Source organism: Chelmon rostratus, chromosome 17 (genome assembly GCF_017976325.1).
Source record: "Chelmon rostratus isolate fCheRos1 chromosome 17, fCheRos1.pri, whole genome shotgun sequence".
Lineage (NCBI taxonomy): Eukaryota > Metazoa > Chordata > Actinopteri > Chaetodontiformes > Chaetodontidae > Chelmon > Chelmon rostratus.
In genome coordinates this window covers 17,664,025-17,688,728 of record NC_055674.1, presented here as the reverse complement: position 1 = coordinate 17,688,728, position 24,704 = coordinate 17,664,025, and the positions used below count along the sequence as shown (strand labels likewise).

At 43.9% G+C, this 24,704-nt stretch overlaps 2 protein-coding genes across 3 annotated transcripts; both read right to left on the bottom strand.

The window, feature by feature from the left end:
- Window positions 1-1,466: 1,466 nt before the first annotated feature.
- LOC121621014 (retinoic acid-induced protein 3) lies at window positions 1,467-5,857 on the bottom strand. 2 transcript variants are annotated; one of them, XM_041957307.1, is made up of 4 exons: window positions 5,505-5,857; window positions 3,531-4,723; window positions 2,477-2,532; window positions 1,467-2,289 (listed from the first exon to the last, which is right to left on the bottom strand). In XM_041957307.1, the coding sequence occupies exons 2-4, from the start codon at window positions 4,669-4,671 to the stop codon at window positions 2,200-2,202; spliced, it is 1,287 nt and encodes a 428-aa protein (XP_041813241.1). In that variant the 5' UTR covers window positions 4,672-4,723; window positions 5,505-5,857; the 3' UTR covers window positions 1,467-2,199. The 2 variants fall into 2 exon arrangements, with proteins under 2 accessions (XP_041813241.1, XP_041813242.1); XM_041957308.1 differs by having other exon boundaries at window positions 3,531-4,720.
- Window positions 5,858-7,780: 1,923 nt separating this feature from the next.
- LOC121621026 (retinal cone rhodopsin-sensitive cGMP 3',5'-cyclic phosphodiesterase subunit gamma-like) lies at window positions 7,781-10,211 on the bottom strand. The gene is made up of 3 exons (XM_041957324.1): window positions 10,148-10,211; window positions 8,821-8,978; window positions 7,781-8,709 (listed from the first exon to the last, which is right to left on the bottom strand). The coding sequence occupies exons 2-3, from the start codon at window positions 8,961-8,963 to the stop codon at window positions 8,592-8,594; spliced, it is 261 nt and encodes an 86-aa protein (XP_041813258.1). The 5' UTR covers window positions 8,964-8,978; window positions 10,148-10,211; the 3' UTR covers window positions 7,781-8,591.
- Between the last annotated feature and the right edge of the window lie 14,493 nt (window positions 10,212-24,704).

Here is a 24,704-nt window from a genome sequence, read left to right as displayed (position 1 = left end):
CCGACTCCCTGCACTGTGCTCCAGGCAACCCAGTGGGAGGATTTGTTTTTGTTCTGTTTTATTATTATTTTTTTTTTGTACAGGGATTTAATAAATGAGTTTGAATTGCATGTAGATTTTTTTTATGTCACATGCTCTTAAAAGCTCATTTATCCAAGTGATTTTTTTCCAATAAGTGACATGTATTTTCTCACAATGTTTTATTTTGCCATCTTTGTGTCTGCCTTCTGTTTATTCTCTTCATTATTATTGAATGTATATAATAAATAAACTGTTTGGTTTTTATACTGGTCTTTGAATACTTATTGCCTGTGCCTCATGCTTATTTCTCAGGTTTAACATTGTGCAGCAAAGCCCTCGCACGTACAGATTATCAGGAGGTGATAGAGCACGCTCCCAGATATGCTTCTTGATATTGGAGCTGCTAGCCATTCTAATATTTCCTTCCCCTGATTGTCAAAAGCTTATCATGTTCTTTCCAGTGATCGGCTGGAATGAGGTTATCCAGTCTGGAGAGAGCCTTAAACAGCACAAAACCCTGCACCAAGAGGAGATAAAAGGAAACTTTTTGATTGAATAACTAACACTCGCAACCTTTTGACTGCAGGCTAGCTAAGAATCACTTCTGAGACTGTATGGAAACGTTTCCTCCTCAATAAGCCAGCGTGATGAACGATGGAGGCAACAACTGCACACGATTAATACCGCTCGGCTGGGTTGCATTGACCGAATCCACTGCGCGATAAGCTCCTCCGCCACCTCCAACTTTCTCATCGCTGCCAAGGGGGAACAATCTGGAACAATCTTTAATTGCATCTGGAGTTAATGGCCGTAAATGGGTTGGATGTGGCGGGAAACCTCATATCCCTGATAATTGCTCTAATGCACAAGAGGCCAATTGCCAATTTGATGGCATGCTCTCGCTGAGTAATTGAAGTCGAGCTAATTGGAAGAATAGATTGAAGGCCGTCTGATAAGAGGGGGATGTGTGAAGATTGCATCTGTTGAAGTGAGGAATTGACCTTTGTGGATGGCAGAGTCACTGCAGGCCACCACAAACTGAATCTATCAGAAAATACTGATTACTATTGTTGGACTTAAACAATGTTACGTATCTCTGTGTGTAAATCATATAGTTTCAACTGTGATATCATACATTACATGGTATTATACTGCTACTAATGCTAAAACACTCCTCTTTTCTTGAGTGTGGTGGGCACTTCTGACTGGTTTTGCATCATCCTCCCTGAGCAGACCAGGATCAGTTACAGCGCCCTGACACTGCCCCCTGGTGGTTATATTACAGTAATGCGCCCTGTGTGGTTCAGCTACTAGTTTGCAGCAGGTGCCTGGAGATGTGGCTCTGAATCTGGTTGAGAGAGTAATTGGCCTTTGGTGTGCCATCTGTGCAGATTGTGAGTGGGAGATGTAAAGGTTGGGCTTTGAGAATATGACAAACAAATCTGGGCTGTTGTAGATTTTATTGATAACACATCACAAATATGTGCTGGAAATGATCCGAATATGCATCGCTTGTTCACCTCGTATCTCTCTGCATACACAGACCACATCCCTTGCTTTTGGTGCAGCAGCACCGGCAGAACCCAGCAACTGTAACGCAACTTTGAATATGAAGACGTTAATCAGTGATGGCACAAGCCTCCCGTAGTGCTGACAGGTCTCCTGTCTTGTCTCATCTGATCTCCTCTTCACTCCCCCTGCTTTCATCCCTCCTCTCTACCATTCACAGATGCCTCTGCTCAGCAGTTTGGCACCTTCAGAGTGGCAGTTTCACGCCTCTTCTATCACCTCAGGGCTATTATATACCATCTTAGACTCACACACACACACACACACACCAGACTCACTTGCACTCAGCTTTTGTGATGTGGATTTCCCGCAAGAAGAAAGCTGGACTTATTTGAACCCATCCAGCCTTGATGATGAAACTCAAGCTGATGAGTCACTGCTGAGCCCTCTTTCTTCTTTTTGAGGATTTCACATCCTTATGGCAGATTTGAAATAACATTTCTTTCAACAGCAAACGAACGTCAGAAAATGAAACATAGAAGAACATATTTTTGTGCCAAGTGCTTTAAGAACAGATTAGTGCATGAGTTCACCCTCGTCTTTGGTTTTGGTATATGTCAGTTTATGTGCAGTGTGTGTGAGCGCGCAAGGACCATTATGAGTGTGATTTTAATCATGTCCGTAATATTCATCATAAGGTTCCCTGTAGTTGGTCGTCTGAGGGCGAGGGATGGTGTAATCTTTGTCAGGATCAATTTCCTGAAACACACACAGAAACATATAATCACACATTCATCATGTCAGTGCAGTTATTACCCATGATAAACTGCGCTTTCATTAACCTTACAGTGTGACTTAGCCATAATTGCATCCAATAGTGAAAGGTCACGCTGCCTAATTGCAGCATGTGGAATCAGATTGTTAATCCTAATGGTTTATTACTCACTGTCATGGAGAATCCAGACTCGTAGGGTGATCGTAGCGATGGTTCAGTCCTCCTGCCTGAAGGGAGACACGCAATACAGTTAGCTAATTATCGCTAATTATCATACACTGTTCATCATGCTGGCCCACAGTGAGAGCTGAGCTGAGCTGACTGACTGTGGGATTCATTCTGTGGTGTTAGACACCAGCTCCAGCAAAGAGAATATCATCCAGTGATTCTGTAATCGCTGGCCAGACTTTGATCTGTTATTTGTACAGGAGGTGGACAAAAAAATCCTTTAAAGCAGGACTTGGTCAAGTAGAAGTAAGACGTTTCCCTTTACTGTACCAGAGCTCAGTTTAATACCTGGCTACCGTTAGCACACGTTAGCAACCTTTAGATAGATATTTCTGTCTAAATGAGTCGGTTTGTTGCTTTAAGACTTTTTTTGCTAGACTTTTTACCAGCGTGGCGTGCATGATTTGATCCTTTTTTTAGTTCATACATGAACTTGGTTTGCACACATGTCAAAGTGCTGATTCCCAGTCCACTTTCATAACTGACTAATGCAGCCAGCTGGTATGAACTTTATAGAGCTGTCTTTGTGGCAGTATTCACAACTAATATGACTTTAAAAAGTTCTTCCAGTAGATGTTACCTTTGTTGTAGGGCTGAATAAATTGTTCGATGAATCAACTACACAAGCAACAGAAGACCTTTTTGATAACTGATTACTCCTTTAAGTCATTTTTAAGACAAAGTGAGAAAAACTCATTGGTTTTGACTGCTTAAATGTAAGTATTTACTGGTTCTGGTTTTCTTAGTCCTGTATGACAGTAAATGCAGCATTGAACCAAACAAGCAATGTGAATATGTCCCCTTTGGCTGAGAAATTGTGGTTCTCATCTGTTTTATGGACCAAAATAGTAGATTAAGCAAGGAAATAATCAGCAGATGAATTAATATTGAAAATAATCGTTAGTTGCAGCTCTTGTCATTGCCTGCCTTCTCCCCTAAGCATAATTAACAGCCTTTCAATTAGCACTCAGTTTGGCTAATGAGGACAGCTTCTCACCTCTCTTGTTGTCACCATCAGTCTCAAAGCTTCCGTTTTCTTTCCCCTCCTTCGGGCTGTTCAGTCCTGGGATATCAGCACTGGGGCTGGTCCAGCCTGCAAAGCTCAGAGGGATATCCTTGGACTTGGCCTCCCCCCTGCAGAGGAAGGCGACCTGGGACAACCCGTGCCCCATCAGTAACACCCAGCCATTTGCCACCAAGGCGATGCTAAGCACCGGGTCATCCCATCGCGGCCGGCGGCCCAACTCGGGGTTTCCCCTGATGAGCATAGTGATCCACACCACCCAGATGCAGGCGGAGAGCAGCAGTGTGAGGCAGAGCAGTGTGGCCTGCAGCCTCCCCTGCAGGTAGCTGGCCCCAGTGTAGTTGTAGCTGTATGTGAAGCATGAGCGGCACAGGAAGTGTAGCGAGAGGATCAAGCTGATCGCCAGGAGGCACAGCACGTAGATCTGCATCATGACAAATTCCTCCTGGCTGTACTCGCAAGGGTTCTTGTCCCGGACCAGCACGAGGATCAGCCACTGGATTGAGATGATGACCTGCACAGCAAAGAGCCCCAGGGCCAGGGCGGGTTCCCCCCAGCCCCGTGCAGCTGCAAAGCCCAGCAGAGCGAGGCAGCGAGCCAGCAGGCAGGAGAACGCCAGGGAGAAGAGCACGCTGAAGAGGAAGAGCCTGGTGGGGCAGGTCTGAGGGGTGAGGCGGATGACGAAGGAGAAGGTGGTGGCGAAGATTCCGGCTGTGGCCAACAGGAACAGGGACATGCAGGCCACCGTGCCTCCGATGCTGCTGCGTTGTTGCTTTGAGGAAACGCAGATCCACAGGGACCAGAGCAGGAGGCCTAACAGGAGACCTGTGCTGAACAGGAAGCCTGAAGAGGCCAGGGTCTCCACGACAATACCCCAAGCTGCCCGCCGATCACACAGGTACCTATAGATGGGGTGCAGTCCTTTACCACAGCCCGGCACGCCCGACAGGAAAGTATCATTTGAGGAAGGAGAGGAAGTGGCTGGGGTGTTGGTTGAGCTGCTGTTGGTTGACTGGCATAGACAGCAGAGAGGGCCATAGAAGAGGAGGAGGAGGAGGAGCGGGAAAAGGGACTTGCCAGATAAAACGGCCATATTCATTGGTGTTCTCCACATTGGGATATAGTCCTTCCTTTTAAGTGTCCTTTGATATAGAAGCTCTTTTCTTCTGAAACAAAACACACAAAATACATAACACGTATGTTTGACAGCAACACCACCAACGAGTTTCCCTGAATGCGTTGACGGCGTATCGAGAGGCAGAGAGCAGAACAAGCGGCGTGAAATGAGAGACAGGATAAGGCAGAGGTCACAGCGTGGAAAAGAAAGAGAGAGCGGTTTGACAGCGAGAGTGAAGAGAGCAGGAGGAGGGAGTGCATTAACATGCCAGAACAAGGCCGGGGAGTGTGTTAGCCAGAGCTGAGAGTGGAGGAAAAAACAACTGCAACATGAAGGTGAGGCTGGGACAGAGTAACAGACTTGAAATGTAGCCACACAGGTACACGCATGGATTTAGGGTCTATATGCAACACAGACTGGAGGTGAGGGAGAGACAGTGAGAGATACTCACTCCTGATACCTGCTTGTCACTTCCTCCAGCCCATAGCGCAGCCTTTGTTTCGCCGTCAGAGATTCAAATATGACCTTTAGGAGGCTTATCGCCTGATAAATATGAGCCTGGCTCTCAACTTTGCCCCGACGCTGGCCTACATTTGTCTAATCAATCAGGAGATCATGCAGTCGGGGAAAATATTGATTATTTCTACATTAATGTAAGGGCATGGCGGGCAAAACTTGAGTGCACATAAATCCCAGAGATGTTATTGAGTGTTAGGAAGAAAATAGCTGTGCATGTTTCGTGACCTTGTCTTGAAAAGTTGTCATCATCATCTCACAGTAAGAGGCCGACTCCAGCCGGACCAAACCTTTATAAAAACAGAGGATCTTACCGTTTATCCTTTGGGCTGCGAGTCCAAACGCTTCCCACACCTCCACCTCTGAACCCCCCTCCAGAAGTCTGGATTTGAAGCCTGGCTGGAAGCGTTGCAATAAAGATTTGGATATTTGGAACTTCGGCGGCCGCCTAGCGCAAAGTCCATGCACCTGAAGATGTGTCCATATCTCTACCGGCCCAAGGTAACAGGAGGAGCGCAAGGTGAGGAAGAGTGGGCGGCGATGGAGTCGCTGAGGTCTGAAGTCGCTGGCAGAGAGGATTGTTTTCACTTTGTATCAAAAAGTCTGGCAAGAGCAAAGAAAGCACCCTACTCATACCTTCCTCTCAGACCCCTCCTGTCTCTCTTTCTATGTGTCCCTCCCTCAAACAATAGGTGGGGCTCACACACCTGGAGGTGATGATCCACACACACACACACACACACACACACACACACAGGGAGGGAGAGTTCACCCCTCCCTATTTATGAATTTCCATTTCCCATAAGAATTTGCATCCAGTTGCAACTTAACATGTGCCTTATTGGGAGAGCCTGGAACAAATGTGAGGTATCCTGTCATGTGAAAGACATACTCAGAAAGTGTGGGGGGGGGGGGGCACACTGTTGCAAGGGAGTTATGGTGAGAGTCCAACTGACTCATCCCAGTCTTACCGGGACACAGAACAGGACCGGCCGTCTCCTTAGTTACCAGTAAATCACAGCAACAACATTTGGAATCGTGGAGTTGGCTGCAGGGGTGTTGCGTCAAGAATACCGAGTGCTGTCAACTGTTGTCTTTTACAAGCCCGTGCGTAACACCGCAACTCATGTCTGTACAAGTGCCGTGCTTAAAGGGTGTGTTCAGGTGAGTCTTAAGTCACTCGTTATTTAACTCTAAATTCACTCCAGTGTGAAACACAGGAGGACAGAGGTTTACCTTCTCAATCATCAGGCTTGTTTGTTGCAGGAGCGAACTGCGTGCACATGTTTGAGTGTATATTATGCAACAACACTGATGTCTGTCTGCTGAATCTGTGAGGCCTAAAGCCTCCCAGATGTGTCAGTTAATACCAGAGGAATTCGAGCATGACGTCATTCATTTTAAGTATCCCAGAGCAATCACAGCGTCTCCGGTCTTTGTCACTGTCATGAGGTTGGGCTGAAATGGAAAGAAAGGGAACGCTTTGTGTACAGACAATCAGTCACGCACTGATAGCAGATCATTATTTGGAAAGAGAAACCACGGCAACCCAAGTGTCTGGGAAAAGTTGGCGACGGGCTGTGTTGAAGGACGCTGGCAGCAGACGTGTTTCTGTGGTGAACCTTTAATCGTAATTTTTCCAACCCATTTCTCTCCTTCCTGCCTCTCATCGTTTCAGCCACGACGTTTGCAGCTTTCGTCTCGAACACTACGAGATGTTACAGACGTCCATACCTTTCATGTAGCACCACCACCATCACAATGCTGTTTACCCATTACTTCGCTTCATGACCTGCAAAGCTAATGACATTCCCATCAGCTGTACAATGTGTGTTTATTGCTAATTAGCAAATGTTAGCATGCTAACATGTTAAACAAAGATGGTGACCATGTGAAATGACAATGAAAGCATTCTAATGTTTAGCATGTATAACACCTGCTTTACATCCGCATGTTAGCATTGTCTTTGGCAGCATGTTAGCATGCTGATGCACCATTGTTTCTAAATGCAGCTTCACACAGCATGCTAGCATGCTGCTAGCATGGCTGTAGACTCTTGCTATTCAGGGGCGTTCATCAGTAGAAGAGGATTACAATATTCCATATAATGTCTAGAGTAAAATCTATTTTCAGCAGAGAAATATAACATCATAAGGCTTAACAGTTTGGATATAGTAAGTGACTGACTTTAATGCACAGTTTGGGCTGGATCTCATGTCTAGTGGGATTTGCTTTCCTCGTGAGATGAGAAAAAAGACTTGTTATGTGACATTTGCAAAGGCGAACACCATGATTTGTTTTCCATTTCCAACTAAAAGCCTTGTGGGAGTGTGTTGATTTCAGGAAGCCTTAAAATGAGCTTTAATTACTATTAGATGCACTCAGACAGCTTCGTGGTTAAGACACAGACGGCGATGTCATCAATTTGAGCTTGAAGACTGCTGGAAAATGATGTCGTGTTGTCCCTCATCCAAGGTCTTTATCAGTGATTTCAAATCCTGATTGCTTCCCTTTGTTTGGCATGCTTTTAGCTGTGATGTTGCTTTTATTAATTAAGTGTTCCAGAAAAGAAAGAGGCGAACAACACGAGTACTCAAAATAAACACATTTTACTGCGGCTATCAGGACATACCAGATCACAGTACATTTTCTGTGGTATTGTGCTCGCAACGCAAAACATATACGCCATTGTTTTCTCTAAGGAGGGGCGTGGGTTCAGACAGCAGCAAGGAGAGAGAGAGATGGGATAAAAGGGAGTTCATCCTCCATGATCGTGTGAAAGTGCATTGTCGTTGTCACCGCCACAGCATATTACACGCTCTCCTTGCATCCCTTGGTGTTTACAGTAACCATGTGCACAAGGAATAGAAAATACAATGCAAAATAAAAGAGGGGGGGAGTACAAAAGGTAGGATGGAAGACAAGGTAAAAAGGTTCAACTCTGAGAACAAAATATTTACATTTTTATAGACAGCTAGAAGCAAATACAAGCTAGTGTTAACTAGTGTTTTGCTTGCGTCCATTGCCGGGGGTTAGGAGTGGCAGGGGGGAGAGAGAGGGAAGTCCAAATGAGGAGGGAGGAGAAGTCAGGAGAAGACTACTGTAGATGGATGAAGGGAAAGGGAGTAAGGTATGTGGAGGTCTTTTTCTCGTCTTCTCATTTCAAATATATATAGTGTATACACAGTATCATATAATAATAATAATATAAAAATAAGAACATTCTTATGCTTCCCATCCGCTGAGTGGAGTGGAGCATGAGGTAGATAGACGAGAGGGCATTAGGGGGTTTGCCGGCAGCCTTATCATGGCGTGCCAAGCCGAGGTGGAGAGAAGGCAGGGCGGAGAGGATTAGATTTAGGAGAGGTACAGGCAGGCAAGGAAGGCAGGAGGCAGCAGGTTTAAATGATGCCGTATTTGGCCAAGTCGCTGAGCTCCATGTCGCCAAAGGCTTCCCATGGGCACACCACTGTGATGTCTGTGCCAAGACCCTCCATGCCGGGGATATCGTCGCCAAAGCTGGAGAAGAGAAACCAGAGAGGTGAGTGGTCCAGGTTCTTGTACACGACCTGATTTGACTGTTAGCATTTAATGCACATATATGGAAATATAACGCAAATGGCCTTTTACCCCTTCTGGCCTGGCTTGGGGGCCTTGCTCTTGAATGTGCGGGTCTGCCTCTGCTTGAACTTGGGTGGTCCCTTCTTGGGTGTGGTGGGGCCAGTGGCTCCGCCAGGGGCCAGGGCGCTTCCTGCAGGGGGGCTGGCGTTCATTTCAACTGAGGGTGACTGAAAGACAGAAGACATTTTTGGAAAAGTGTCACGTCACATGTATTTTCTTTGCCTTCTTGTCTTCGGTCCTCAGCTCCCCCCTCCCTCTTCTCTCTCTCTGCTGCCCTCCGTTAATCCTGTTTCCTTCCAGCTCCCAATGCCAGTCAGTGGAGATTATGCAGATTATGTTAAACAGACAGATTAGCTCTAATCCCACTCTGATCTGCTGTGGACTAATTGCCCTTCTTGAACAGGGATGCCATGTGCAATGGGACCTTGAACTTTTACATTAGGTGATGTTTGGTAGGTTAGATATCATCTTTCAAGTAATAAATGATCTATTACAGTCACATCATCAGTAAACTTCTATGTTATACGACTTGTATTAACACAGGCTTCTTGCTAACCTAGTGCTGCTGCACATGCAACCTGTAAGTATGAAAACAAATCTCATGGTGTTGTTTTTTTCTGCTATCGATCCCCATCTCAAACCTGATCTTTAGCAGTATCCTTCCTGAGATCTAGCTTCCTCTGACTGCTGACACTGGTAATCCTGTTAAGGCAGTTTGACGAGGGTGGAAAACACCCTGGTTTGGCCCGTTGTCAGCAGCATCAGATCTAGACTGGACAGGTTTTGCCCCTCTGCTCTCATGTGCGGGGACCTGTGAAGCTGAGCTGCGGAGACGCTGCCCAACGTGTTGTTCGCCATCTGTCGCTGCGATGGTCAAATCCTCTTTGCGCACACCTGTTCTCTCCTCTAAGTTCCTATTCACGACTGTTGTTTTTGCGAACTGTTCTGATCTTGACTACATCTTCATTTCATCCTACAGTTTGTTATTTTGCTATCCACTTTTTAGCCATCGAAATGGCAACATCAAGCACCTGCCTAGCACGGGTTAAGTAGAAAAAGTTTTCACTGCTGTTCAAACCTGCTGCCTGCTGTTGTCATTCAAGCTGTTCCTTGTATCAGTCTTAGCTAACGAAGCATTAACACATAGCTGCATTAAAGCCATCATCATCATCATTATCAAAGTCTAGCTCTCTTTGTTTAGTGCAGACATGACTCATTTTATCTATAACCAGTGCACAAGTAGTCACTGGTGCCAATTTAACCCCGTGGAAACATCATCAATGTAAATTTGAATGATGTCATTAGTAAGACAAGTCAAAGCAGATTTTGTTCTCACCTGTTGCTACAGATGCCTCAAAGACCACCGCCGATCTCTCCTCAGATCTGCTTCTGTCTTCTCCTTGAGTTTGTGAAGTGCGTCGCCTGCATTGTGCTTTTATATCATCATCTCTAATCCCCACATCCTCCTCTTTCCAGTCACATGGTCACCGGAAAAGGTCAGCCAAACTTCTCCACCAAGCCCGCACCTTGTCCCCCCTCCTCCCCTCCCTGACTCCCGAGTGTCCTTGTTCCCATCACCCCGCCCGCCGCTGGCCTCCCGTACCTGCTGCAGCTTACTGGGTAGACGGTGTCAAAGATCAACCTGGAAGGATTTGATCGGGCTTATCCCTCTAAACCTCAGCACGCCTGCATTTAGCTTTAGAGGAGACGACCTGCTGGTCTCGTTTCAGGTCCATGTGAGATGCTGGGTTCACATGTGGGATGTTGTTCACCCTTGGTCCCGTTTGGCCACCAGTAAACAATAAGAAAACTCTTATTTGTCAGTGCAGGATATTACTGTTTCAACAATATCTCAAGTATCCTTTGAGAAACAACGTGACATTTTTTATATGAAAACGTAGAGTTTCTTGCGACTTTGAGTAGTAGTAGAGTAGCTTCCTCTTCCTATAATAGCAGTTGCGTGTTTGGATTGTGAGACATTTTGAGATCTTAATTCCTAGAAAGTTTTGATAAACCACTGCTTTAATCAGGCTTTGACTCTGAGCCAAAGAGCCGAGCTGCTGGACATCTCTAGATGTTCAAATGTTCTCAATGTTATACCAAAAAGCACAGATGAGCTTGTTGCACCATCAACTACACGTGACAAGTCAAACGGCATCAAAGGTTTGTCATCTTTTTCACTTTCAGCTTTAAGTACACCCCAGTTCCCAAGTATTCCTTCCAAATTAGAATTAATTACATGTCTATTTGTGTCTGAGCGTCACAGCGTGGGTTTGGCTCCCTCACTCCGATGTGGGAGGGCCTGTGCTGCAGTAATTAAACTGATAAATACTAGTCACAGATCTAAGAGTGCAAAATCAAACAACTGGTTTGGTCCTGTTTTGCATTTCATTGTGGGAGGAAACACCTTCAAAATGAACAGATTGCAGGTTTTGACCTTGTTTCTTACATCTTCCTCAGACTGAAAATCTTCATAGACCATTTTTTTCATTTTATTGTCAATATATAAAAAACAAAAGCAATGAAGCGACAAGAGTTTAGGATTTAGGGCAGCATTAATATGCGCCTGGCCTGATCTGCACCTGCTAACATCATCATCATTCGACCGGTGTCCTGCGTGAGGAAAAGATCAGAATTCTACATCGACTCCGGAGTAAAATCGACTTGGCCTGCGTGTGCGGAAAATGTAGAAGTGAAGGGAGGATCCTGGATTAGCCGGTTTGGAAGCGGGACAGATACTGAGAAAAAGCCATGACACAACCACAGAGTGCTGAAGGAAAGTTGCGTAAGCAGTCATTCTTGTCTAAATTCCATCTTTTGAAATCGGAGAAACATTTACAGGCTTTAATACGAGCTCACACAGACACAGGAAAAGCATGCAAACCCCAGGCTCCACTCACCTCTCATCAGATTAGTTTATTTCATTTTGCTCTTCATTTCCTCCATTCATTCATGCATTTCTTTTCCTTACCTTATGTAGATATATCTAAGACAATTTCAAGAGAGACAAACGATGCTAAGAGATGAAAACAAAGATGAACAGGCATGCCTGCCTCCAGCCATGCTTAGGCAATGCTGTGCTTTAAGCTAAATGCTAATGCTAACATGCTCACAATGGCCATGCTCTCACGTTGATGTTTAGCAGGTACGATGTTTACCGTGTCCACCTTGTTAGCGTGTTAGTATGCTAACATTTGCTAGTTAGCGTTGAATTCAATGACCTAATCATGGCACTGTGTGAAAAGTCCAGCACCAAAGACGAAACACCAAAGTGAATACGATTCATCCCGAGGGGGACGATGAGTGTGTGTACCGATTTTCATGCCATTCAATCCAGGAGATGAATCCAATTACTTCCATCCAGTACATGGTGAGATATCTCAGTCTGGACCGCAGAGCCATGCCGCTAACATGGCGAAAAATCTGTAACAAAATTAGCAACTTGTTGAGCGATCATCTCCCCGAAATGCCCCCACAGGGTGATGGCAAAACCCTCACAAGTACAACTACATCTTTAATGGCTGTAATTATTAATCACAGTTATTAAACATCTACCCGGCCTGTAGCTTTTACAGTCATATATTCTCTCCAGCTCATTAATTCAAGTGAAAGTGGAAGCAAGGCTCATTAAGAGGAGATTAGAGTTATCTGGGTTTTCAGAATAATGATGAAGGAAAGGTAGTTTTCAAAGATGAGTGTATTATCCTTTTACAATGAATACCTACATTTATTTTGCAAAGCACCTCCATTATTTTCTATTTCATACACTGGTTTGGAATTTGGGTCGATCATATGCTGCGCATTGATCGGCTGAAGTTTTGAGGGCAGCCTGGTAGGGCAACATGGACGCCTGGCCGTAAAGGAGGACAGGACAATGGCTAAAGCCTCTTTGACAGTATGTAGGCTGGATATAGGAAGGAGCTGTCCTCAAAACAAAGCAGACCATAGATGTAAGCTGTAATAGTCTATGTATAGGCAGGGAACCATGGTGAGCACCAGGTCTGTGCCCCCAGGATCATCACAGCACAGATCTGCTGACGCTGGGCAGTGCACTGAAAATGTTGACACTCCTCATTTTAATGCAGATGAAATTGTGCCAGGTCAGTCAGGTCGGCTGACGGTGTGGGTACAGGTAACTCACCTAAGCTTGTTCGCCTGTGGTCTCTTTATGCCGGCAGGTGATTAGCAAAACACCATCCTCAGTTCAAGGTAATAACAATGAACTGAACTGAACTGTACAGCATGTCTGTGCAGTGTTGACATCTCTAGATTGTGGGTCAATATGTCAGTCTTTGAGCCCCCCCTCCTCTGTCTGCGTACCACACGCTAATACTTAGGCTGCAAATTAGATTAACGAAGGGACTCAGCGCTGAAAAATAACACAGGGGCGGCAATATGGCGTGCTGTATACGTGTGTGTGTATTACATGTTAAACGTCACAGGCAGAATTTAAAGTTCGTAAACATCAGGTTAGTATGACGCACCTGACAAATGTGTTCTTTCATGAAGCTCATGAATTCCTGTGTGTGTGTGTGTGTGTGTGTGTGTGTGTGTGTGTGTGTGTGTGTGTGTGTGTGTGTTCAGAGGAAACCATATTCTTTTTACATCCAGGCTTTTTTGGCTTGAGGGCCGCCATAAACAGCAGAGGCATACAGTTCATATGATCTACGGGATGTATGGAGTTTGGGGTTTTGCCTCTCGCTCTGCAGAAAGCTCAAAGGGACCACGAGTGACTATTCTTGGCACATGAACTCACGTTTGTGTTTTCTCTTTGAAATCAGAAAGGGTCTAGACAGGGTTGAACCTCTGTGCCACTTTGGACTCAGATGATGAACCCGTGCTTTATGTCCAAGACAAATTTATATGTTTAAATTCCAAATGCCATGTCCCCAAAAATAGGAACATGTGACCATTAGGACAAACAATTTTTTTTTAAAGATAGAATTAGGATATTAGGCCCCAAACAGTTCAACGTGTCCAGTTGGCTTCTCGTGCCGCTTCACTCCTCACTGAATCCACTAATGGTGAAATATAAGCTGTGTTTTCAGCAGCTTTGTATGGCGAAATAATGACCCGTCTTTGGTGTGGTCTGTGCTTGTGGTCACTGTAGGACAGAGGAAATGCTCTTAATAAAGATGACTCCGCTGAATGATGGGTGGAAAGAGAATGTACGTTCCAAACCCTCATATCTCACAGTAAAAACGCAAAAGTTCACACAGCTTCCATCAGAGCTTTGAGACGGAGCATGACACAGGAGAAGTGTGTATGGCCACAGATTGTTAGAACATATGAACATGGTGCAGCAGAGAAGCGCATGGTGCTGGAGGAGCGAACCAAGAGGTTTTAATGGATGTTCTGCTTTTGCCAATGGAACCGTTTTTGACCACAAAAGTTTTAACAGCCACCTTTGAAGCCGTCAAGGGGTGAGTGTTGAAATATCAGTTTAAATTATCTGTGCATAATGTAGCACAGTTTTGTGCATGAACCACCATGTCTGAACATGTCTGCCCCGTGTGAACAGGGTCATAGAGCTCACACTGTCTGGTTCACTGGTGAATATGAGGTCAGGTGGTGGTGGTGGACCAGTATTAATGTTGACAGTTGTAGAGCATGTTCAGAGAGCAATGCACAGCAGATCACATACAGCCTACTTTAAACACGAGACACTTCCTAATCCCATTTGAACGCTTGCTAGACACTGATGGTAATACTGACGTTTGACTGGAGCACTTTACACTTTGCACCCTTTTTTTTTATTGCAGATACACCCCCGCAGCCCCACCACATGAACTACAATAGCCCTCCATCAGTACCATCGGTTGTGTCCCAAATGTGTTCAATTGAACTGAGTTGAAAATTTCATACAATTCTTGCCACAGTTTACTTTGTGTTGGTCGGGTTTGCTTTCATAATGCTAGGCAGAAGCTAGTTTTCCAACTGATTCGTCCATTAACTTTAGCTAACATTTCAACCATTTATACATTATGTTCAGCTAACATTTCAACCATTTATATATTATGTTCAGCTAACATTTCAACCATTTCTACATTATGTTCAGCTAACATTTCATTGATTTATCCATTATTTTAAGCTACCATTACAACCATTTATACATTATGTTCAGCTACCATTACAACCATTTATACATTATGTTCAGCTACCATTACAACCATTTATACAGTACGTTTAGCTAACATTTCAACCATTTATACATTATGTTTAGCTAACATTTCATCGATTTATCCATTATTTTAAGCTAACATTTCAACCATTTATACATTATGTTTAGCAAACATTACAAACATTTATACAGTATGTTTAGCTAACATTTCAACCATTTATCCATTACTTTAAGGTAACATTTCAACCATTTTTCTGTTACTTTTAGCTATCATTTCATCCATTTCTCCATTACTTTTAGCTGTTTCAACTGCTTTATTCATTGCCTTTAAAGAACTATTTTCACCATTTCTACATTACTTTAAGATAACTATTTCAACTGCTTTATCCATTATCTTTAGCTAACTATTTCCAGCATTTATCCATTACTTTTACCTATCATTTCAGCCATTTTTTGTGTTACTTTAAGGTAATATTTCAACGATTTATCCATTTCTTCACAATACAGTTTCAGCCATTTTTCCATTACTTTGCTAATGGGAATGCTAATGCTAATATTTTTTATAATAGTTGTATATAGTATAGTAATAGTTTGTCCATTACTCTTGGCTAACTTTTTCCATCCATTTATCCATTACTTTAGGTAGCTGTTTCAACTTCTGTGCTAGCATGCTAATTTTTAAAACACTTTCAATTTCTTTTTTTTTTTCAAATTAGTTGAGCTACTTACCACAATTACCCCTGGGTGAGCATTGAGCTAAGTGACGCACTTCAGGAGCGAATCAGCACAAGTGCAAACTGCATGAAATACATGAAGTCACATGGATCATGTCGATCTGTTATCTTGTGTCTTCCAGCAAAATGTTGCTCCATGCTTGCTAAGCTGTAACAGAGTTTTTCATTTTCACCCAAAAATGAATTTGTATTTGATGCAGTTGCAGCTGATTCCTGTTTCACACGAGACACTGTGACTCCAGAAGTTCAGAATACCGTGCAGAGACCTTTAAGCAAAGCTATGAGATGGGAGGTGACATCTGGCTGCCTCTGATTATTTGTATGAACGGTTAATCTGAGAAGTTGTTGTTGTATTAAAATGAGAAATTAAAATCTTAACTGGCCTGCTCTTTATTGACATTAGTCGTTTTATTTCCAGTTCAGTCAGCATTCACAGGCCTCTCTCCTGATTGAAATTCCATGGAAGGCCTCGCAGAAATTCACTTCGAATACAACTAATGATTTTTCTCATTCATGCATGCACATTATACATTTCCATTTCCTATCTGCTACGCTTCTTTAAGCTTTGAAGTGCAAAATCCCTTCAGTTTTAGCCTAAATCTTTTACTTTCATGGCAACTGGCAAATTTCTTTCATATATGGATTTGCCTGTAGTAAATATATTCATTTTCATTCTGTTTGATTAAGAGGATTTGTTCACGAATGAAATATTTCCATTTAAAAGCAAATTTCAATTTCTTAGTATCGCCCTGCTGTTGAATAAGCATTTAAATAACATGTTGTTTATGTTCTTGTAAATCATCATATACTGACAACTTGTTAGCATATCAACTGAGGTCAGTTGTTTTCGGTGATGCGTAACCTTTTTTGACCTGCCTGTCTGGCAAAATGGTTAAAATGGTCATCGTCACCATCTGTATTCATCATTGCAGGGCATTTTCAGGGAAGAAGAGTTAGCCTATGAGAATATTTTTCTCTCTGTTCTTTCTAGTAAACATTGGCACCTTTTTACTGCAGAAATAAATGGTCGATTTGTCCTTGTCATTGCTATTGCAAAAATCTATTTCTGTCTTTGGTATCTTTCCAGGGATGCTGGGAATTTTCCTTTGTGTGTCAGTGTTATGTAAGACTTTGAGAAGCCAGTGGACTAATTGGACACCAGGAAGAATTCTCTGAAGGGCAGATTGACCTGAATCTCATTTCATAGGCTTACGTCCTTTGTCGTCATGAGGCATTTCTCAAAACATTATCTGGAACTGTTTAATTATTGTTTTCTCCCGTCACAGAGCACCAATTCTTTTGGAAAATCCTATTTTTATCCCTTCCTTTGTATCATCTCTTTTAACATATTTGTCCATGAGTGTCTGTCGGGTGAAAATCATGCATGAGGCATTTATAAGGTTTAACTTGCAGCCTAAACTAACAGTCACTAAGATTTCTTGATCAGCCAAATAAACAAAATGCAACCCCAATTATTAGTTTTACACAGCAACGTTTTTGGAATCTGGGTTGTAAATTCCACTATCTGTAAATATACAGAGAGCAATACAGTGTGTCAGTCAGACCCTTTTCGACAGCGAAGGGTTTCAGCATGATTTCAGTTCAGAGGTGTCGTATCAAGACACAGATGCCTCATATATCAACATGCTGAAACCTGTAATTTAGAATTTCTTGCCCTCGTATGTCCACTTGGGGAATAAGAATCAGTCCCTTTTGACCCTCATGTGAGCCCATGCCTTGTAGCTACAGCCATTATCTGGCTGGCACTTTGCCAAACTATCCCCGATTTCCCCTGAAACTTCTCAGCAAGTCTCAAAAAAAAAAAAATGCAATTACAGTGCATAAACGCAGAACTTTTCACAGAGGAGTCATAGCCAGAAAATCCTGTTATTTCTCGCCTCACACACTGAGGTGAGCTGTGAGCTACATGTGCAGCAGCAAGTATGTGGGTGTGCAATTATTAATGTGCCATATATCATATGAGGCAGGAATGAAAACATTGTGCAAAAGGAAAGGAAGGAGGCAGTGGGCAACTTAGCTATCCTGCAGCCATAGCAAAGGCAGAATATAAAGCAGGAGAATGCACATTGAGATTCGTGCTGCGCAGCAATGCTATTTGTTGAAACCTGACCTGTAGTGTTGATGTTGTGAATCAGAAACGAAAGCAAGGACAAAATGAGAAATTGATTTTACTGTTATTTTCTGAATGGGAAAAGCTGTGCCTCACTGGTTGTATATTGTTGCATTAAAATTTAATAATGTTTTCACCATGTTCACCATCTTAGTCTAGCATGTTAAAATGCTGACATTTACTAACGAGCACCTGGTCTTAAAGGAATAGCTTATTATAGCATTCTTGCATATAAGACTGGTATCAGTCTTCTCATCTAAGTCTTTGCCAGACAGCAGATTCAACCCGTCCAGTTCAGATCCGAAGCTGCTGCTGAACAACAGGCATAGAAATACACCTCGCTGCAGATCTGTTGGCCACATCAGATTTCACACACACAAACCGCAGGAGCGAAAACACGAGTTTGAGGAGGGCTCGACACGAGTGAGGAGTCTCACTGAGGAGACAATCACACCGGCTGAGGGGATGAGCACAGAAAGTGCCAGAAAGATGGAGCAGCAGAGAGGACAGTAAGAGGCTGACCCTCCAGCCTTCCTTGAATTATTACGCAGAGTAGAGAGGAAGGTAGTTTGAGGCTTGGACAGATTTCTTATGCATCCCATACATATATCATGCATTTTTGCATGACTTCAACCCCATAACAAATGAATGAAATTTGCTTGCATTTGAATTGATTTGCTCCTCAAGTGCATAGCGGACTGTATCTTAGCTGCAGCAAAAAAAACCATTTATATTTATTCCTATATACGTGCATATCATCCATGAGGTGTGGGAATCAAAAAGGGCCGAGATTTGTTCAGAAATAAGCGAGATAATCACACGGACTCGGAATAAAATTGACCTGAAGAGGGAAACGTTTGATTTTTTTCAGCCTCCTGAAAAGCAAAAACCCTCCACACTTTGGGATGCCCACGTAGTGATAGTAGTCGAGCCAACTGCTCAGAGTGGGCGTAGAGCAAGAGAGGAAGGTTTAGGAAGACAGAGAGCACAGGAGACAGGAACAGTGAAAGTGAGGTACAGTGGATTTGAAAGGAGAGGGCCGAGTGGATTGAGTGAGGCTGAAAGAGGGAGCTGGAGCCGTAATCTGGGCTTTAAGGCTTCCACTGGCATTAAGGGAGGACACTTATTAGATTGGAGCGGTGAGCGTTTTCTCCTCCGAGGGAGAGACTAATTGGATATCACCAAATCAGAGGGCCTGACGTTGTCATGACACAGGACGAGATAGCGGAGGTGGACGATGCACACACGAGCTCGAAAGCAGTGGAAACAGCATTAACAGCAATTAGTAGAAGCTGGTGATGCTGAGGCAAAGGGACAGAAATACACACACACAAGCACGCCTAACACACACAGGCTGCATGATTTTATCAAGCTCACATACACACAAGCAAGGGAAGGCACACACGGCATGCTTTCATGACAACGCACACACGTCCTACTGAGGAAGAAGCAGGAGGAGCATGTTCAGGGATTAATGTGTGTCCCTCTGTGTTGGCATGTGCAACACGTCACAAGAACGAGTGTAATTAGATTCCCCCATTGCCTGCATGTCACACGCATCTCAAGCAGGAGAGCAGCGCTGCCTGGAAATCAGTCCTGCGCTGCGAGAAAGAAGTGCAAGGCAGCCAAAGGTGGGAGCAGGAGGGCAAACCAGAGGATGGATAATGCAGAAAAGAGCGATAAAAGATTAAAGGAAGAGGGCTGAATGGCGGAGAAATGAGGAAGTAAAAGGTTATTCAGCGTGGCAAGTGCTCCGAAGCATCCCGTAGAGACTTTGAGCGCTGGAAAGATAAAACGCAGTCCCACTGAGGGGGAATTAGTCCTTTGACTCGATGTGATGTGATTTTGTGTTCTGCAGTGTCACCCGCTCATGTTTCGGTCTTATATCACGCGCAGTGTGACTCGAGCGTTCGTGCAGCTCCCTGCATCTCAGCCCCTTTAATTTGACATTGTGCACATGTTTCCTGTGCTCTCCCTCCGCCTGCAGACCTGATAAATGCTGCATTCATTTCTGGACTGGAATGAAAGGCAATGATGCAGGCAAAGGGAAAAGCTTATTTATTGCTGTTTTTTTTTTTTTTTTTTTTTTACATTTTTAACAAGCCCATATTTACTGTGTGAAAGAGAAACCTAAGAAAACATGAAGGAGTAAGCTGATGTTCTGGGTCTGTTTCCTTACTGGCTGTTCAGTGCTATATATGTTTAGCAGTAACCATAAAGGTCCTGCTTATTTGTCTGCTGCACACATCCTGAGAGCTTTTAATGGGAATGTCTGTTTATGGAAAAAGTATTGTGTTCAAAACTGAAAAACACACATATTTCTCTCCACCCCCTTTTTCTCTCTCACACAGAAATACACAACACACACACACACATTCGGATCACTTACGGTGCCTGTTTTTGCTGCATAACTTGATCTACTGCTAATGAACAAGATTAACGCTTATTTATTTGTTTGTCTTCAGTCGTAGCCCATAAATTCCCAATCTGTTCAGCATCATTATTCAGTCCCTTGCATGCCAGGCAGGATACGCCCTTGGCTAGCTAAGCATCCCATCTTCAGCACACAGCGTAGTAATGTGCTCATTAACACTTAACAAAGTCTGTAACAATGTGATGCAGTGATTGCCGCTTTTAGGCGGTCATTAAACCCCAGCAAGCAGTGCAATATACCTTACAGAGCCTATATGTTGAGAGCTGTGAGCTGTGAGATAATATAATCAACACCACGCCGAGCATTTTGAATTAGAAAACAAATCCTGTGACCTTGGAAAGCACTTGGAACTGGTTCGCGTGGGTCTCAATGGGTCTTTCTTTAATGGTTTCCTTGAATATTTGGTATAGCATGCTGTAGTATTTACTATGATATCTGTGCAGAGGAGTGTCAGTGTGGATCTGTGGTGGCAGGAAGTTTTGGGCAGGGGTCAGGCAACGTGCAAGTCTGAACATCCTGCCTCTTCTCAACCAGCAGCAGAAGCCGAGATGCAGAGTGACCCAGGACAATCACAGAGAATCAGAATGAACACAAAGAGGCACTAAATAAGTAAATTTCTTAACAATTTTCTTCATGGTCTTTTCTCTGCAAAAAACAATTGCATAGAAATGACCATGAAGAAATTCACAATGGCCACAGAGGCATTCATCCAGAAACAGCTACCTTACAAACAGGCCACAAACTTAGTCAGTTTTTGTGTTTATTTCAGTCTTGCTCCTTTGTAACATGGTTCCCTTAATCATATCTGTGCCCAGGGGCCGACTGTCTCATAATCCATCCACGGTTACAATAAAGGCTTTATCAAATCTGCTCCGGCTAATTCCCAACAGAGTCCTCTTGGCTTATCAAACTGAGAAATGCAGCCCCAAAAACCTGATATTAAGAAATGTTTAAATGCCAAAACCTTTTACATCAGCCCATCCATCCTGTGCTATGTCCTTTTTTTTTTTTTAAGCGGCAACAAGAGTTCAAGATCACTGTCTCCACGGGGACATTTAGTTGTATGTTTGCACAGTTTGTCAGATGGCTCGAATGCAGCTCTGCCATGCATACTTTGTTTCCTATACAGCACAGTGAACTTAGACATCCTCCTCTGCACCCAAATCCCAGCTGTAGGCATGTGGAGCCAAGGTGGAAGCTTCGCTTTAGTCCCTCACCCACTCACACTCACCCACAGACACACAACAGCAGAGAGAGAAATGGTGATGTGAGAGAAGACCAGGGAGAAAGAAGCTGGGAGGAACAGCAGAACAACATGGAAGAGGAGGAAAGAGGAAGGGGAATAAAGAAGAGACGCTACAGTAAACCTTCAGTTGGTGCTTGGAAAGAAGAGAGAAAAGAGGAGAGGAGATTAGGGAATAGCACGTTGCACCCCTCCCCAGCTACCACTGTCAGGGCTAATATCTCATTACTAGTCTTAGCTGGCAGCTCTCAGGCAGTCAGGGGGAGGTCAGGAAAGCTCCAGAGAGACGGACTAACAGTGAGCCTCTCATTGAGCTTAATAGCATAAAAGTCCGTAGACGTGGAAAGACTCTGAGGACTGGTCTCTAAAGAGAATCCATGTAACACTTGCATGACTACAACCCATCATCAGAAACCAAAAACTGAGACGTCTAATGCTCAAGCGTTGTCTATCTAGCTTCAAGAGGAATGTCTGGCATTTCATTTGCTTTGGCAGGAGAGGAGATAGGACGGGGTGCAGGAAATAAAGCTTTAAGTGAAGAATTGCAGTACTGGCAACAGATGCTGGACCACAAGCGAGAGAAAGAGATAAACAGAGAAGCCAAAAAATGAAAATGAAGGGGTGGCCCTCATAAACTTTCAACTCACTGATTTGGATATCTTCTAAATATATTCTATTTATTGTTTGTTTTGAACATTTTAGGCATATTTCAGTCTCTGTGGTCTATGTTGACACATCCATCTTGCATGAGGAGGGTTATTACCGCTGGTAATGCCCCTTTTACACCTGCAGGGGGCAGCTGAGGATCACGCAGCACAGCCGGGCCTCTCAGCGGGATAAAGCCATCCACAGGTGAAAACCTGTGCTGCCGCTGTTTCCAGTCAGTCACTGTGGCAGAAAAGGTGAAAGAGGTCAGATTTCCCGAGGTCTGACTCTGCTGTGAATGTGACCACAGCTCAGCATCACACACACACACACACACCTCGTGCATACCAGAGTCAACTATGAATAAAGTGTACGGTTTAGTGGGTGGTGTTCTTAGTGTGTGGACTTCCAGTTCCCTACATAATATTATCTGGGCTTTAGCTGCAGTGGAGAGGCTGTTCTGTGAAGGCCTGAGCTTTTGCACAATTGCTTTAGTTATAATATACCAATACACAGAGATACACATGATGACATGTTATATTCCACTGTGCAAACCTCTGATTTGGTTTATGACATACACTGTACACAGTCTATGACTGGTGCTGTCACATCTGCTCAACAGGAATATCTGCTCTCTTTGTTTGAGCTCCACTAAGTCCATTTTGACCACAAGGAGGCAGACAAACATTAAATTTGCTTTGATTTGGCCTACCAGCTTATCATCTTATGTGCTATGTTTTGTACCTGAACACTCTAAGTCATAACAACTCATGTTTCTAAGTTTGGGTTTGAAGTTTCCTTTTCAAATTGCTGCAACTATCTTGTTTGGTTCCTGCAGCTCATCTCTTACTGCTATAAAACTGATTACCCAGCACCCACGATTCTGGAAATGTGTCACTGCATGTCCTGCAAAGATCATTCAGGGATGCAGCTCCTCTGATTGGGATGCATCCTCCCCTAAAATAAAACGACAGCTGAGAGAACGTGGGTCTGAAAGCGGCTGAAGGGGTTGTCGGGTGCAGCTGGCCGGGCCCCATGGCTCCCTGTCACTCTGCGCCGCTGGCTGCCTGCGTGTCGCCGCTCGACTGCAGACGATGTGTTGGTTCACTGCTTGGCCAGTTGTTTTAGTGGCTGCATGCATGTGATTACACTGACCGCTTTTGACAACCACAAAAGGAGAGAAAAGATATAGAGCTAGGGTAGGAGAAGGATGGACAAAAGAGCAGAAAGAGGGCAGCACATGTTCAGATTAGATGTTTTATTGTCACAGCAATATTGAGAGAGAAGGAGGGCGAGGGGGAGATAGAACAGGCAATCAAATGTGGATGACAAGCTGAAATTTAAGTAACAGAAGGGAAAAGCACCAAGTAGACTGACAATATAATGAAAAAAGATCAACATTTGAAATGGTTTAGGACAGATACTACAGCAGCCTTTAATACTGGTCACACCAGAGAGTGACACCATAAAAATTTATCAGCACATCTTTATGAAATATTCTAGAGTCTCGGCGGCTACTCTCTGGGCAGTTCAGAGTGTGGACTGCTAGCTGGAGAGGTGCCAGTTCACCTCCTTGGCACCACCAAGACATCAAACCCCTGACAGCTAGAAGCACCGACGCTGTGGCAGCCCCGTTATTATAGAGGAAAATAATGATGACAATAAAGCTTGCTATTGGTCAAAGGTGTTGATTTGCAGGAACTTGACAGGAAAAACTGCCAGCGAATCCACTAATGGAGGCGATTCCAGTGGAATGAACAGAATGTGCCGCAACATTTCACCATTGGAAATGCTGGTGTGACCTGACCTTAAAACCGAAGCTCCAGAATAGCCATATATAATATAGCCTATACATATCCATGCAGTTTCCAGCCATATATACCCATTTACATACTTTGTCTGGGTGCACATAGGTTGAAGTCCAGCCGTAAAGTTTAAGTTTAGCATCCCAAAAAGAGCCGATATTGAGTCCAAGACTCTGGGCTTTGTATAATTAGCAGGAATACAAAGCCAAGAGGAAAGGATGCAGACCAACAGTGGAGAGTGGCGCAGTTTAGTTTAAAAAAACAGAGAAATGGAGGGGCGCGATAAGAAAGATGGAAAGGAAAAATGAGCGAGAGATTCTGCTAAAAAGGCAGGTAGAGGGAGAGGAAAAGGGCGAAGGCGCATAGCTGGCTCTTGTTTATAGATGAGCAGATTGTTGCAGTTACTGTGTTTGTGGTCCTGCATAACAATCAGTGTGGGGATCTTAGTCGAGGAAATTCCTCTGCAGCAGATTGAGAGAGCAATCTCTGCACTTTCATATCGTCTGCCTTTCATAAGCGGAGCCGCTGCCTGTATTCGCTTGTTTGTGCTGTCTGTGAATGCTGTCTGATGCAGTGCACTTATGTGTGTGTGTGTGTGTGTGTGTGTGTGTGTGTGTGTGAGAGAGAGATTCCTGACTGGAGTAGGTGGGTGCTGGGCGCATTGCCCTGCAGGTCAGTTTGTTATAGTTGGCACCGCAGAAGAGCAGCGGGGCACCAAAGTAAATCACACATTAAACGAGAAAGTTGGATGGAGCTCTTATGAGAAATAGAAGCAGATTA

Coding starts and splice junctions, on each gene's coding strand:
- LOC121621014 (XM_041957307.1), bottom strand. CDS start 4,671: ATGTGGAGAACACCAATGAATATGGCCGTTTTATCTGGCAAGTCCCTT. Junction 2,533..3,530: donor TGATGGTGACAACAAGAGAG/GTGAGAAGCTGT, acceptor GTCTCCCTTCAG/GCAGGAGGACTGAACCATCG. Junction 2,290..2,476: donor AGTCTGGATTCTCCATGACA/GTGAGTAATAAA, acceptor TGTGTGTTTCAG/GAAATTGATCCTGACAAAGA.
- LOC121621026 (XM_041957324.1), bottom strand. CDS start 8,963: ATGAACGCCAGCCCCCCTGCAGGAAGCGCCCTGGCCCCTGGCGGAGCC. Junction 8,710..8,820: donor CCCAAGCCAGGCCAGAAGGG/GTAAAAGGCCAT, acceptor TCTCTTCTCCAG/CTTTGGCGACGATATCCCCG.